The sequence below is a fragment of the Ammodytes marinus genome (genome assembly GCF_949987685.1).
Source record: "Ammodytes marinus genome assembly, chromosome: 7".
Lineage (NCBI taxonomy): Eukaryota > Metazoa > Chordata > Actinopteri > Uranoscopiformes > Ammodytidae > Ammodytes > Ammodytes marinus.
In genome coordinates this window covers 11,706,081-11,721,064 of record NC_137211.1, presented here as the reverse complement: position 1 = coordinate 11,721,064, position 14,984 = coordinate 11,706,081, and the positions used below count along the sequence as shown (strand labels likewise).

Here is a 14,984-nt window from a genome sequence, read left to right as displayed (position 1 = left end):
CATCCCTAAAGCAATTAGTCTGTGAAAGCTACATTTGTGTGGAACGGGATATGGTTTGAAAGACCAAGTCAAGGATTGTTGAATTGTCCAGACTCAGAATTTGGCAACCAAAGAAAAAAGAAAACACCTCATAGTTGACATATGTTGCTATGGAACCAGAAACCGTGAATAGGCCGCTCTGTCTTGGAGAAAAGGTAATTTATAGAAAAGGTGCTGTCACCAGGCTAATACATGAAACAGCACATAACACTGGAAGTAAAAAGAAGCCATTTATTAATTTCACTGGAACAGACACATACACTAGGCTTGTTCAGACCAGCCAGTGCAGTCACATTATTGACATTTCATACGCATGTAGGACTTGACCCCTGTCTTTTAGTGAGTAGGAGACTGGTGCTGATGGGCACCAGTCCCCTACTCTGGCTTGGATGTAGATAAATCTTTTAAACAGGACTGAATAAATTACATTATATGGATTTGTTCGGTTTATTTATTAATATGGTCCAAGTTTATTGTTTTGTTTTGTCAAAAAAAAAGAAAATTACAAAATTCCATCCATATTGACAGGAAAAACTCGTGACGAAATTCATCTGTAAATTGATAAGACTGATGGCATACAGACACAGTCTGAATAAGAAAGAAATACAAAGACTGGTACTCTTGCTCCACATCCCAAAGCCTCATCCAAAGTCCCAAGACGCTGGATGGAGAATCGTTGGTGGAGGGCCACCGGAATTAAGTCTTTTAATGATCCAGTGGTTAAAAAGTGGTTGTGAATCCGTTTATGCTTGGATGGTGTTTTTAGCACTGAAGGCCAAGTAGTAGACCAGGATACCGATGAGGGCTGCCACCACCTCTGTCGACACCCATGGGCCGTTCCACGCACCCTGTAGAGAGATAGTTAAAAAATAAAACATTACGGACTGACTACACATTCTAGTTTCACCTCTTCTAAGAAAAACTCTGATGCTAAAAGCACTAGGGCTGCAACTAACGATTATTTTGATAATCGATTAATCTGTCGATTATTTTCTCGATTAGTGTTTTTTGTCCGTAAAATGTCAGAAAATGGTGAATTTTTTTTATAAATTTTCCAAAGCCCATGTTGACGTCCTCAAATGTATTGTTATGTCCAAAACACAAAGATATTTCAGTTTACAGTCATCACATTTGAGAAGCTGAAATCAGAATTTGGAATTTTTTTATAAAAAAATTACTCGAAACGATTAATCGATTATCAAAATAGTTGGCGATTATTTTAATAATCGATTAACCGTTGCAGCTCTAAAAAGCACCATGGGCAGTTGCTCAGTTTGGACGTTATATCCTAACACACATTTAAGAAAAAAAATATTCAAGATGAAACCATCCCATTTCACCTCATGCAATAAAACTAATTAAGAAAAGAAAGGCGTTTTAGAGGATTAAAATGTATTCCAGCGATGAATCAGAAAATTACCCTCACAATAAAAATCTGCATGGCAGCTTTTACAAGAGTTTGCTTATCTTGCTGAACAGTGTTGCACACCTGTAGTTTCCTCTTTAGAAATAAAAAGATGCCTTAAAGCTATAATATGATAAATGTTTTCTCTTTAAAGAATATGTGAACAACAAAAAGAGAAGGTCCCGAACTGTTTCAGCTTGCAAAAATAGAACTGACTGAAAAAAATAAGGAAGATCCATCGAAACGTTTTGTGTACAATTAATAAAATCAGTTCTATTTTTGCAAGCTGAAACAGTGTGCGGTACCTGTGACTTTAGTCTTTTGTTCAAGTGTGCAGGGGTATTTTTCATCTCTAAAGAATACTAACGCTAATTTGTAGGTGCACTAAGACAACAACACAGCACTGACGTATTATCGCCTTTTAAGCCATTATAGTGTATTTGTTAGCAAACAGTTGGCTGATTACACATCCAGGGAGATGGGGAGCAACGTAAGCACTCATAGAGACAGTGCATGAAATAGGCCACGCCCATCGTGGGGGAAACCGTTGAACACCGTTCCATTCACTTTTTATTGAAGGAGACCTGTCTTCTCCAAACAAACTTAATCAAACACCCATTTAACAAAAAACTTTACTTTCTTTAAAGCCACGACTCTTGTCTGTCTATACGAGCTGTTTTTTGTGAAAAATTATTGAGTAATTTTCAATATTGAGGTGTGTTTTTTCCCATCCGACCTGGCGAGGATGGAGTATACGTGAGGGTTAGCCTACAGCAGAAGGCTAACATTAGCATACATTAGTTTAGAGTTTTGTTTCGATATTGAAAATCAATAATTTTTCACAAAAACAGCTCGTATAGACAGACAAGAGTCGTGGCTTTAAAGAAAGTAACGTGTATTTGTGAAAGGCATGTCGTATTAAGTTTTTATTAAGTTTGTTTGCAGAATACAGATGTAATTCAATATAAAGTGAATGGAGCGCTGTGTATTGTTTTCCCCCCACGATGGGCGTGGCCTCCGATTATGACGCGTTCCGCTCTGTCTCTATTGGGAGTCATTTTTTCAGACAACTTTCTTGCCCGACCTCTCACTAACTTTGTCTGTTTAGTACTGGTTAGGTAGTCAACAGTACGTTTTTTTCTCTCTCTTGGGGAAAAAACTAAAAGGAAACACCTGCCTCTTGATGAGAGCCAAAAGACTAAACCAAAACAGTAAAGCCAAACAATGAGCTGAAAGATGTTTTAAAGCTCTGTAAAACTGCAGAGTTGGGTTTATAACTTGATGTCAAGTAACACCGTTCACACACAGGTCGACATGGGATTCAGTGGTCATATAAAATACTAATTCTAGCTGCAACAGTGCTTATTCAATTTTTAGGAGGCTAGTGGCAGAATGTGTTAGTTCTGACGGTCTATAAGAGACTTACCCTGTGATCAATGTTGACAGAGAAGAGAGGCTCAATGGCATTCACATCTTCATTGTTTCTCTGGGCCTGGAGAGAAGGGAGATTCGCAAAAAATAATTAAAACAGCGTTTGCTTAACAATCCAGCACATTGCAAAAACAAGTGGAGCTCAAAGCAGTAAACTATGAGCTTAACCATGCACCAAAGACTGACCTTGCGCAGGGAACTGTAGGACTCCTCGTCGAAGAATTTGACCTGATATGTTCCAGAGCTGGCCTGTTTGTGAGGAAGACTCCAGGACACCTGGGGGAATGGGACACGTGTTGACACTATTATTTACAGGAGTGTTTAAATTTAAAGCCTACCTTGCTTTCTGCAAGAAAGAAACAAAGTTTGAGAGCTCTATAGTTCAAAATGACAGTCACTCACATGATGTAAAGTGTCCTGTTAGTTAACACTTGTGCACAGTCTGAACAATATCTTGTAACATCTTGAACAATATGAGAATAAATATTTGAAAGCATAGAATGCCTGAGAGCCTTACTGCATTATATTCCATTATGTGCTTAACTGGGAAGCTGAATGTTGTCTTTTCCTTTACAGAAAGACATTTCCACCGTAAATAAATGGAGAAAAGGCATAAATTGGTGCATAAAAATTCCCCAGAATGCAGGAAATGAAGTGTTGACACTCCAAATTTTTACCCTCAGGCCCCCGCTTATAATAAGTACCCCCAATGTTGAAACAAAACATTTTTTGGTTGCCTGGAACAAACAGCTTAGAACAGCAATGTAATGGGACAATAACCATTAAGACTTTTTACATTAACTATAAAACTGGTCCTAATCAAATAAAATAAGGTCAAGTTCTGGTTGTCAAATTTGTTTTTGGTAGTTAGCCTTGTTCAATAAAGAGTGGTGGTGTGTTGAACACTACCAAGTCAGATGCAGTGAGAGGATATGACTCAATACACATGAACATTAGACCACTACCATACCTGGTACTTGCCAACATCCTGGCCCCTGGTCACAGGGAACTGTCTGCCATTGACATCAGCATACAGAGTCACACTCTGCAGAGGGGAGTAATGATCACAAGGGAGTCAATCGATTAATAACATCAATGAATCACGATGCTGCCTGTATGTTAGGTGTCAGCAGTGGACTGTTATATGTTACCTGTGCTCCGTTGGCGCAGGCCAGGCTGAGTTCAACGATGAATACAGACTCAGAAGAGATGACGGCGTCAGAGGTGGTGTAGGCCGACGGAGTGATCGCTGGGTCTGTGCAGCTCTCTCCTGTCACAGCCGAGAGCAAAGCTGGGGTTAGCTAAATATCTTGAAGCATCATCTGAACAGTATTAATAATGTGTACATGTCAGCTAGACTTATATTCAACCCAGCGAAGAGTAGTGATCTAAGCTAAAGCTGTGGCTATGTAGCATTACAACTAGCATTACTACTGATTAAACCTAACACTCCCACCGTTTCCCCTGCAGACTCACCCGAGCAGGCGACGACCAGCAGAGCGAGGAAGGCGGCTATCCGAATCATCGTGGCGTCTCGGAGGTTGTCTAGAAGGTTTTCGGTCGGCGCTGAGGTTTTGCTGAACTGCACTGGTCCTCTCTCAATGACTGAAGGAAAGAAGTCCACCTCAGCTCACCGATACGACACCTCTGCGCATGCGCTGCAGTGACGTGTCTGACGCGCCGTAATGCACTCTGGGTAGCCACTCTCTGTCGACACGTCATCTGAACCAAAACCATGGAGACCAAAACCATAGATATAAACCCATGACCAAAACGGAGAAAAGCAAAAATGCTGCAAAAATGGTGTGCACTCAGCAAGACGCGCGTCAAAATTGCGCAGGTCTGAGCAAGACGGCTCTTACTCAAACGAGGCTAATAACTTAAAAAAGAAATACATCTCACTTAGATTTCAATTGTTTTGACAAGTTGTAGCCTACAATATCTGAATAACCTAAAATATTCGAAATTGACATATTTTCTAAAGCATTTAGAAAATGTCAATTTCGGTAACATTGTTTTTGTGTGATATTTATGTTTTATTTATACGTTGTATTTTTTTGTCTGATTTTATCTAGTCTTGAAATAGGCTTAGTGAGTAGTTACTAGGCTACATTTAAGGAAGTAGCCTACGGTATTCAAACACAATATTTGATTTGTTACTTTTAGCCTAGGCCTGCTTTAAAGCCACTACGAGTAACTTTGTCAGCTTTGGACAAAAGCGGTAGTATATTTCTTGACCTAAACATGGTTTCCCTTTCACAATCATATTTGCTTGTTTTTCATGATAGTCCTTGGTTTGACTAATTTATAATTCTGATACCATAATAAAGCCATTTTTAAGTCTTAAGTTGATTTCATTATTTATATAAATGGTAATAATCGTGATGAAGAAATCTTCCACTCACTTGAAATCCACTAAGGCTTAAAGCAAAATAAATGCAAGTTATGCCCCACATTTCCAGTCTTAGTGGTACAAATAAGTCAAAATAGACAATATATTTATTTGGCATGTAGCCTAGATAAACAGACAAACCATAACCAAGTTACAAATAATATATACAATTGTTTTACAGCTACAGTATTCACAGTTTTTTTTATAGCAATGTGACACTATCTTATTTTGAAAAACAGTACATTTAATTAGGTACCTGTGTGCTTGTATTTAGATGTGTGTGCCGTCAATAAAAAGGAAGTTTTGCTTAAACTAGAAAGAGTTGAATATTAACACCTATCAAGATGAAGATACAGTACTTCATAAGTTGCATAATCACATTCAGCAAAGACACAAACACATCTGTACATTTCAAGTAATCCCATTTCCACATCCTATTAGGGCACCACCCTTTGGAAAGTAGCCTGAACCAATCACATGGAGCTCAGAGAGTTGACTATGGGTCAGTGATCTCGGTTTTCTAGAAATAGACGTGCTGAAAGCTACTGTCACAGCACATCACCCTACACCTCAGTTTTAATTTGTATCAAATATTTTAATGTCATACTGTTGCTATTAGTTCTCTCAGTCCAGTGGTTCTGTTGCTTTGAAGAGCCCAGCTCCTCTCCCCCTGCGTACATCCCGTCTCCCTCTCTTTTGGGGAGCTTGGGCACAAGGAGTTGAGGCAGGGGAGGAGGGACCCACAACTACTTGGCGCGTGAGGAGCTCCTTGAAAACCGAGTCCATCTGGTGACAGACCTCCTGTGAGATGAAATAAAAGGACAAATTGTTCTCTGCACTCCATTTTTCCTCAAAGGCATCCAGTGTTGTTTCTCATTAAAGCAATTACATGAAATCATTAGTAATTTGGTTCCACTTTCTAGTAACACTCTGCAGTTACAGTCACTTTATGAAATAAACTGTGTAATGCTCTATGGGTCCCTTAAAAGTTGTTAATGAAGTACTTTTGGGTTGCCAAGTTGGGAAAAATCTTCATCAGGAAGAGCTTTCCAAAAGAATAATGCCCTCTGGAGAAGTGCTGCAGAACATCTCTGGACCCAATTCCATTGTTAAATAAAAATATTCACAAGTGTACATTTGATTCATTGTTGCAAAAGCCCTTCAGTTACTTACATTCAGATAGTTGTGAATGCATCAATACAAAATGAGGATACATAATTGATTAAGTCAAATTAAAGCCATTAGTTACAAACCCTTTATAAAAAGAGTGCCTGCCTTGTCACATATTTAAATCAAAAAAGGAAAAAAATGAGACCGACCTTGTCTACTTGAACAAGCGTATCCTTAGAAGAAGAGAGTTCCCGACATCTGTATGCAGAAAATTAAAAAATAGATCAGAAAACGTTTAATAATCAATTTGTCATAAAACAGTTAACACTTTAACATTCACTGGAACTCACTCTCTGCGCATCAGGCCAGGAGAGTGCAACCGACGAGGCTTGCACTGTGGCCCGACCGGAATCTGGAGTGAACTCAGCTTTCCACCTGAAGCGATGCCGCCGCCTGCTGGTGCAGCAGTCACCCTACTTCGGTCAACTGAACCGCTGCTGTCAGCTCGTCGGGGTTCTGCTTTTTTCTGTGTTGGTGCTGCAGAGGATCCGGTGCCGTCGTCAGCCGAGGAGCCCATTTCAAACTCTGTGGCAAATCACATTGTAAATAAAATGATTATACCTCTATCCAGAGATTCCATAGCAGAAAGTGACAAGCCGATGGAAGAAGTTACCATCTTTGATCTGGGTGTACTCCGTTTCCACATCTCCTTCTTCAAGGATAGGCTCGCTGTGGGTGGAAAACACCCTCAGAGAATCATCACACGTGCATTAAGTATGACATTATGAGTCTGTGTTGTGTGTGAACTTTTTTTTTTTCTTTTTTTGTCTTACCAATCATCCAGCGTCATGCATTTCTCATACAACGGGCCTTGCACTTTAGTCTGGCTGGGGAAGATGCTCTCATGCTGGAGGATGATGCTCTTCACCAGGTCGTTGATCTGAGGCTGCAGTGTGACGGCATCTTCGTCCTCAGCCCCTCTCACCAGGCTGGGGCCAAAACACACTGCCAGGTTGTACGGCTGCATCATGTTCTCGTCACTGTACTGAGACACACTGGAGGCAGGGAAAATAAAAAAAAATCATCATCCAGTTATGCCCATTTATCTTATAAAAGCATACAACTTCCTGAATCTGTCCATCCTCTGGACATTTGTTGACTCTCATAGCTACTGCTACAAATATATAGCCATTCCTATCAGTTAATGTGATTTATTTTTCACAAGCATACCCGAACGGTGAACACTGCAATACGTTTGAAATACTAACTGATGAAGGAATGCAAAGAGGTATCTCATGACAACGATGGCAGGCCCAGGGTAGGACGTGATGACCGTTTTGAGGTGAGCTGCCCTCTCTGCCTCGTTCTTTATTTCTGGGGAAAGGGCGATGAAAGAAAGATAAGCCTGCGCTCTCAGGCTCTCGGCCACACTCGTTTGACATTTCAACAAACACTCACGGGCGTGCTCCAGCAGTTGGCTGGTGCTGTCGATGGGAAACAGAGGGTTCTCCAGACTTCTAAAGTAGAGCTTCAGCACTCCAGCAACAGAATCCAGGTCATATCCCTCCTCAGCAAGGGGGTCCTCTCCTGCAGGAGAAGCCCACAACACACTGCCCCACATTATTAAATGCTCCACAGTGGGGGGAGCCACTCTATACCAAAGAATACAGAAGTGTCATGCCAACACACACACACACAGGCCTACCTTGCTCAAATGCATCCCTCAGGCTGTTGACAATCACCTGAGACCCGGGCACTCTAAATATCCCTTCATGTTGGAGACCTAATGGACAGGCACAAACTCTTCATTCCTCGGTATATATGCACACTATAAACCAGTTGAGAACTTTAAGCACCAAAGCAAAAATATATTTGAAGTAATTATCTGTAGAGTTTGTATTCCATTGCATGCCAGCAACTATAAATACTTAAGCAAAACCTTTCTTTGTAGCAAATATTGGGGCAATTTGTGTGTGGTTTTAATCCAACTCTTTTGATGCAGCTCAATGACAGGTAGGGGAGGACATTACACATGCCACAATGTGCTTAAGCTGTGAACATTACATTTTCAACACCAGCTGTCTTACTAAAATACTTCTTTACTATAAATGGTTTCACATTTAAGCTGCAAATCAGTTCCTTCAGTCTTTAATACTCACCATTGAGGTTTATGAAGCGAATGCAACTTTGCACAACAATCGGAATCTGTTGCCCTGATGCCTGAAGGAATGAAATTAAAAGATTCATTTCCACAAAATCTATTCTGATACATCACTGCCAAATGATTTACTGGATATGACGCGAGAGAAGTGCTGAAAGAGGAAATGGCCGGACAGTGTAATCATGCAGTAGCTACCTGAATAAAGGATATCATGTCTCCATTGAAAAGCTTTTGGTTGTGCATCAAACTGGCACTTGACGGATTCTTTCTGATGCGTGACTTCCCATTGTGTCTGCAGAGCCAGATACCATAATGTGAAGACAGATATATAAAGGTTTGGTAAAGTATAGAGCACTTCAAAAATTAACCAGGAAATGAAGGACTCCATCAGAGCTCCTAAACCATTTATATACTGTACCTAGGCTTATGTCCATTTGATGCTTCTGCTAGAAACGAAAGAGCACAAAAAAACAGAACCAGCTTAAATTAGAACCAAGAGAAAAGGGAACACTAATTTGGATTAAAATAACACTCCACAATGTACCAACTGTTTTTAAATGACCCTTTGGGTCAGCTGTTTGCCTTTTGGTATTGTTCAGTAAGGAATGCAGAAGTGATACCTTTTTCCACAGCCACTTTAAGCAGGTCATGTTTGGCTTGCAGTTTAGATTCCAGGGAGCTGCCTACAAGGCAGTCTTTTACTCTCTGCAAAACAAATTAGAAGTGATTTTAAGTCATGCTGTCACCAGTCATGTGTGTATACCAACACTTCATCAGTAGAACCTTTGTTAACATTAAGTTTGAAGTAATAAACCAGACTGGCACACTAACAGTGAAGTAGATGCTTTCAATTTCCTGCGGGTTGGCCCTGCGGCGGGCCAAACTGGGCTTCACTGTCAGGTTCTCAGTGCTGCCTTCCACAGAAGAACCGCTGCTGGGCTCCAGGTCGTCATCAGCAATATTCTCCAGCAGGGAAGACTTGGCTGCCGACATGCTCTTACTAGCCTGTGTGAGAGCGGAAGAGGGAACCTTGAGGTATTATGCTTCAGCAATACTGCACTCAATTCAAGGACATAAATACAACTGACCATAATGGTGATTGGTGTGCAAAATAAGATTGTCTTAGGTGGGCTTACAATTTGATTGCAATTATGTTGTGTTCAAGTGTCTGTTGGAGAGGCCAGCATTAGAATTAGAGCACACGTGAATAACACAAACAAGGGGATAAATATGATTATCAATTTCATAAGAATTCCTGCCATTTACTGACCTTAAGGTCACATTTCATTCAATGCTATGAAACGTTGTAAAGTCAACATACAAATAAAGTTGGATTTTTCTGTTGTTTTCCCTTAATGTGTTTGCAAGCTTGTCTTGTTCTTTTATTTTACTTGACCTCAGGACCCTTTAATCTACTTCCATTAAATATTGTTAGGAAAGCAAGAAGATAATTTGATCTAAGCCTGTGGTTTGTTCAAAAATGCTGCTGGATTCAGTTAACCCACAAAAAGGTAATGATGAGTTGTCAATGTTTTTGTGACGTACTATACCTCCTCTGTTTGTTGGGTGACTATTTTCAGTCTGGTTTGTATCTGTTTCAATCTGGTCTCCAGCTCACATCTCATCTCACACTCTGCGCTGATCTCAGAAATCTGGGAAGCACAAGAAAGCCTAGAGTTGATGCCAAACCGCTGAATAATCTTCTGAATACGTACACACACACACACACACACACACACACACACACACACACACACACACACACACACACACACACACACACACACACACACACACACACACACACACACACACACACACACACACACACACACACACACACACACACACGAAATACAGACCTGGTCTCCATCATGGGGCTGATACGGGAAGCGGAGGGGCATACAGAAGGTGTTGTAGTGGTCCTTCAGGAGGGTGTCTCGGTCCTGGCTTTGGTCCAGTTCAGACACTTTGCCTTGGAGCTGCTCCAGCCCTGTGCTAAGGTTCTGCTGGGTCAGCCAACGACTGCACAGGTAGGCCTGCATCACCCGGTCCAAAGTCAGGTGGTACCCTGCATCTGCACACTGAGACAATCATCTCGTCAACGATTGGTTGGTATGAAATTGCCCCGGAAGCAGGGGAATAACCACATGGGAGTAAAACATATCTTTGTTTACGTTCACAGGTGTTAACCGACTCACATCTATGAGAGTTGAGATATCTTGAAGGTAGTACTTATTCATGGAGGCATTGGCTGCAGCCAAGTTGAGGAGGTAATCGTTTCGGGCCTTGCTGCACTTCAGGTGGATCTCTTGGACCTTGCCTTGTCTCTATGGCATTACAGCAATCGTCAGTAAGGGGTGAAACAGCCTTTTATAAAATCGGCACGTGTGCTGTGCACACAACACTACATAAAAATTGTGTTTATTTACTTTTTCTATCAACCTCTCAAGCTTCTTCGCAGCGCTCTGCTTCTGCTTCTCCTCCTGTTTCTCTGCCTCTTTCAGCTTCCCCTCTGCACACACATATTCGGAGTGGTACTGGTAGTATGTCCTCCATGCCTGCGCGTACACACACACACACACACAAACACACACAGCTTTGCTGTCTCTTGTCTGTATCGAAATGGAAAATATTTTTGGGCGGTTGCTTTCTCACTTACGGTCTGCAACTCCGTGGTAACCTTGAGTAGCCCGTCTTGCAGTTGGGTACAGATGTCCTTACTCTGGAAGCACAGAGAAGAGACAAAATACCACAAAGTGAAGTGACATAACACGGAAGGAACACAATGAGCCACAACATTTTTTTTTTTTTTTCACTTTTTTTTTTAAATGTCAAAAGAGTTCCAGAGAAATTCATGGGTGTAAGTCAGAGAAGGAAAGTGGTAGCCTCTTGTGTCAGATCAATTGAAAAAAAAAGACTATGCTTGTGATTGGCGGGTGTCAGTAGCCTACCTTCTTGGCAAGCCGATGTGTGTACTCCATGCAGTGTGTGAGGGGCTGAATGAGCAAGTTGCTACAGGTCTCACTCAGTCCACTGTGGTCACTGCTTTCTTTGCGGGTCTGGGACAGCAGAGCCAGCCACACCTGGGCCACCGAGTGACTACTGGTCTCCTTCCTGAGCAGGTGTAAACAAAAAAATAAGGAAAGGGAGGGGACACAGGGGGCAACACATATGTAAGATGAGACACTCAGGAATGATTCACAAAATCCTACCTCAAATCAAGTGCTTTGTTATTTTTTTACAACGTTATGGGCTCCGTCAAAAGGTCTCGCCTTTACCTCTTGATCCTGGAAGTGAACCCTTTAGCAAGTTTGTCCAGGGAGCGGGCATATTCGCTTTCAATCTCACTCCGCCGTCGCAGGTAGTCCGTCAGGTCCTGCAGCTGCTGGCTTTTCTGCTCCAGCTGCAGGTCCAGGACCTTCAGCTGGTCTATGAGCTGGCAGCGCACCTCTGAAAAAGGGAAATAAAGAAGCCAGGAAAGAGTAACCGGCAAGGCAAAAGAATTAGTCATTTTTATCTCATGCGTGTTTTTTGCTCTGTCATGCTGTGGGGTAAGAAATACATTTTTTACAAGGTGCTTTTCCACGACGTGACACACATGCTGAACTCAGTTAAGATGTGGTGGGATGAAGGGATGAGATTTTGTTTAAGAAAAAAAGTAAGTAATCAATTTTACCTTTGATTTGTGTGTCGTAGTCCACCATTACGACCCTCTCTTTCCGGAGTTTCACATGGGAAGTCATTGTTGCTCCAACTGGGTGGAATTCTGGATAAAAGGAAGTGAATATTCTATTATCACACATTAAGCAACGGTGCCACTAACTTCTCTCATACTGTGAATCATTATTTGCATGCAAGCTATTCTGGACAAAGTCTGGTCATAAAAATGAAAAAGGCCTGCGACACGCATGCAGCAGCACCAAAGCATGGCTCTCTACAAGCTATCACACTCAGTGCTGTTAACACCCCCTCCGCAAACACACACACACACACACACACCAGCTAACTTCCTCCTGCCAACAGAAAGAGTGAAAAGAGCATGTTCATCTTACTGTAACACATCTCTTCAAACTGGTCACCCCACAGCTGAACAACAGACAAGTAGAAAAGCAGTTGGCATGTGCCTGCTTGCTGCACCAGTCAGTCACACTGCAGAAGTGCATGGGGTGCAAAAATAGCTCTGGCATAATTTCAGCTGCCCTAAAAATAGGGTGAACCACAAGGCGTAGAATACTGTGGGGATGTTTGCTCTGAAGACTACAGGTGGTCTTTACAAATGATACTCTGACACACCCATCTATGCATTCTGTGTTTTTAAGAATGAAATAGAAAATCTGGCTGTTTCGATTGTTGTAGTTCCATATATCATACTAACTGGATAATGGAAAGTACTTTGTTTGAAACTTTATTCCAGTTTAGGCTAAGAAGTGTGCCAGGTTACACGGACCGAGACAGTCGTCACTGAAGAAACATTTATCTGTGAAACTTGTTTGGATTTCTTGGCATTTTTAATCAAGTTGCATAGTAGAAACTAACCCCCCCTACCCCTCATATGCCTTATTATCGTAGCCTGATCTCTGTTGAATATAGTTTAAATGGTGCAGACGATAGCATGACTGGAGGCTCCAATGTATGACCTTCATTGAAACACAAGATCATCTGATGGGCCTTTGATGAATCGAGCATCAACTTGGCCTCAAGATATGCTTCACTAAGACTACATTTAGTGCCCAGCAGAAAGGGGAAGAATGTCTTTTTGCTTGATCAGAGCCCTTTGTACACATAGACCGCACACATCGCTCTCTTTCCCCCCTAACTTCTCCTTTTTTTCAAAAACCAAACACCAGTCATCAGCATTCTCTTCAGCTGAGACAGTCACCCAACTGACCTGCTAAAACCTGCTGCAATATGGCCAACCCAAAACGCCCTGAAGACAAGGAGAGTGTCTCATTTTCCCAGCCTATATGTCACCCTTTTCCATTAGCCGTTTCATTCCTTCACTGTGTAATCAGCAGTGAATCACCACCTCTGGTTGCCCAAATTAATGCTGCAATATTTCTTAAATCTTAAGGCATCTGGTTTTCCAGTTAGGACTATTGTAAATGTTCTTGTTTCACTTTGGAGGCGTCACAAGTTCCAACACATTGATGCTGCCTGATCTGTTAAATGTTAATGACCTGAGGGTTAAGTCTGTAGCCAACAATACAATAACTTGAATAATCAAACAGAACGGTCCTTCATAATAGCACTTACGTAGCAGGACAAAAACAGGGTTATTTAACCTCAAACTGGCAAACTGTACAGTTTTTGGCGAGACAGATCAGTAAATAAAGACCAATACAAGTTTTATTCTTGAAAAAAAAGGAGTCCTACCTGATCAGGGAGCGGTCTTGCCTTGTCTCGTCTCCAGACTGAGGCAACTAAATAATGCCAGTTAATAGCACAGTAAGCTCTCAACTGTTTCACCTCCCCCTCACATTGGACACGGATGAATGTGGGTGGAGTGGAACTCATCTCTGTGACTTTCTTTCTCTCTCACACACACACACACACACACACACACACACACACACACACACACACACACACACACACACACACACACACACACACACACACACACACACACACACACACACACACACACACACACACACACACACACACACACACACACACACACACACACACACACACACACACACACACACACACACACACACACACACACACACACACACACACACACACACACACACACACACACACACACACACACACACACACACACACTGCTTAGCAACTCTCCAACAGTGAGATTGAGCCATCAGTGTGCAATTGTGCAAGCTTGATTAGTGAAATACCTTTTTTCTGAGGTTGCGTTCCGAATCGCATACTTTCTACTATATAGTATGTAGAAAAAAGATTTAGGATGTCCCGATTCTTGTGGCCAGATTTAGGATGGTTAGAATACCCGGATGGTCTACTTCATTCGGCCAAGATTGTTAGTGTTGAAAAGTGCATCCTATTTGGGCGATTCTGACCCACAATCCAGTGCGCACGTGAAGTGACGTAACATCGACGAAGCCTATAGGTCCATGTTATGAAAACAAACGGGGATGCGACGGATATAAAAGCAAGAGGCAAGATCAAGGCGCAATGTTATGATGAAATAAGAGAGAAAAGTATGTCCCAATAGTATGTCTACTGCATCCTAACTAGATTCTTTTTATCGTCGGATGTAGTATGTAGAATAGAAAAAAGAAAGAGTATGCGATTCGGAACGCAACCTGAGTCTCTCTTTCATGCAGCCTCTTGAACACCACAGACGTTTTTCAGTCCAATCAAACCCCAGCTGTTTTGACTGATTAGTCCCTCTGCACTTGTTATTCACAGGCTACTGAGTGAAAGCAGCTGCCATAGTATTCAGTTGGAGCAAAAGG

General features: G+C 41.7%; 2 protein-coding genes across 3 annotated transcripts; both read right to left on the bottom strand.

Moving 5' to 3' along the window:
* Positions 1–256: 256 nt before the first annotated feature.
* On the bottom strand, positions 257–4,523 carry ssr4 (signal sequence receptor, delta). The gene is made up of 6 exons (XM_080031026.1): positions 4,352–4,523; positions 4,027–4,145; positions 3,846–3,920; positions 3,062–3,151; positions 2,871–2,936; positions 257–887 (listed from the first exon to the last, which is right to left on the bottom strand). The coding sequence occupies exons 1-6, from the start codon at positions 4,398–4,400 to the stop codon at positions 783–785; spliced, it is 504 nt and encodes a 167-aa protein (XP_079887152.1). The 5' UTR covers positions 4,401–4,523; the 3' UTR covers positions 257–782.
* An 833-nt stretch (positions 4,524–5,356) lies between these two features.
* On the bottom strand, positions 5,357–14,051 carry LOC307252833 (rho GTPase-activating protein 4-like). 2 transcript variants are annotated; one of them, XM_080030639.1, is made up of 22 exons: positions 13,915–14,051; positions 12,218–12,307; positions 11,820–11,991; positions 11,493–11,655; positions 11,201–11,263; positions 10,971–11,099; positions 10,740–10,868; positions 10,401–10,622; positions 10,089–10,190; positions 9,370–9,543; positions 9,159–9,243; positions 8,957–8,984; positions 8,734–8,830; positions 8,537–8,597; positions 8,083–8,160; positions 7,836–7,964; positions 7,646–7,751; positions 7,211–7,432; positions 7,051–7,106; positions 6,728–6,962; positions 6,587–6,635; positions 5,357–6,068 (listed from the first exon to the last, which is right to left on the bottom strand). In XM_080030639.1, the coding sequence occupies exons 2-22, from the start codon at positions 12,282–12,284 to the stop codon at positions 5,892–5,894; spliced, it is 2,544 nt and encodes an 847-aa protein (XP_079886765.1). In that variant the 5' UTR covers positions 12,285–12,307; positions 13,915–14,051; the 3' UTR covers positions 5,357–5,891. The 2 variants fall into 2 exon arrangements, with proteins under 2 accessions (XP_079886765.1, XP_079886766.1); XM_080030640.1 differs by having other exon boundaries at positions 8,957–8,981.
* Positions 14,052–14,984: the final 933 nt, after the last annotated feature.

Coding starts and splice junctions, on each gene's coding strand:
- ssr4 (XM_080031026.1), bottom strand. CDS start 4,400: ATGATTCGGATAGCCGCCTTCCTCGCTCTGCTGGTCGTCGCCTGCTCG. Junction 4,146..4,351: donor GCTGGTCGTCGCCTGCTCGG/GTGAGTCTGCAG, acceptor CGGCTGTGACAG/GAGAGAGCTGCACAGACCCA. Junction 2,937..3,061: donor CCTACAGTTCCCTGCGCAAG/GTCAGTCTTTGG, acceptor CCTTCTCTCCAG/GCCCAGAGAAACAATGAAGA.
- LOC307252833 (XM_080030639.1), bottom strand. CDS start 12,284: ATGACTTCCCATGTGAAACTCCGGAAAGAGAGGGTCGTAATGGTGGAC. Junction 8,161..8,536: donor TCGCTTCATAAACCTCAATG/GTGAGTATTAAA, acceptor CCTGTCCATTAG/GTCTCCAACATGAAGGGATA. Junction 7,107..7,210: donor TGCATGACGCTGGATGATTG/GTAAGACAAAAA, acceptor TTCCACCCACAG/CGAGCCTATCCTTGAAGAAG.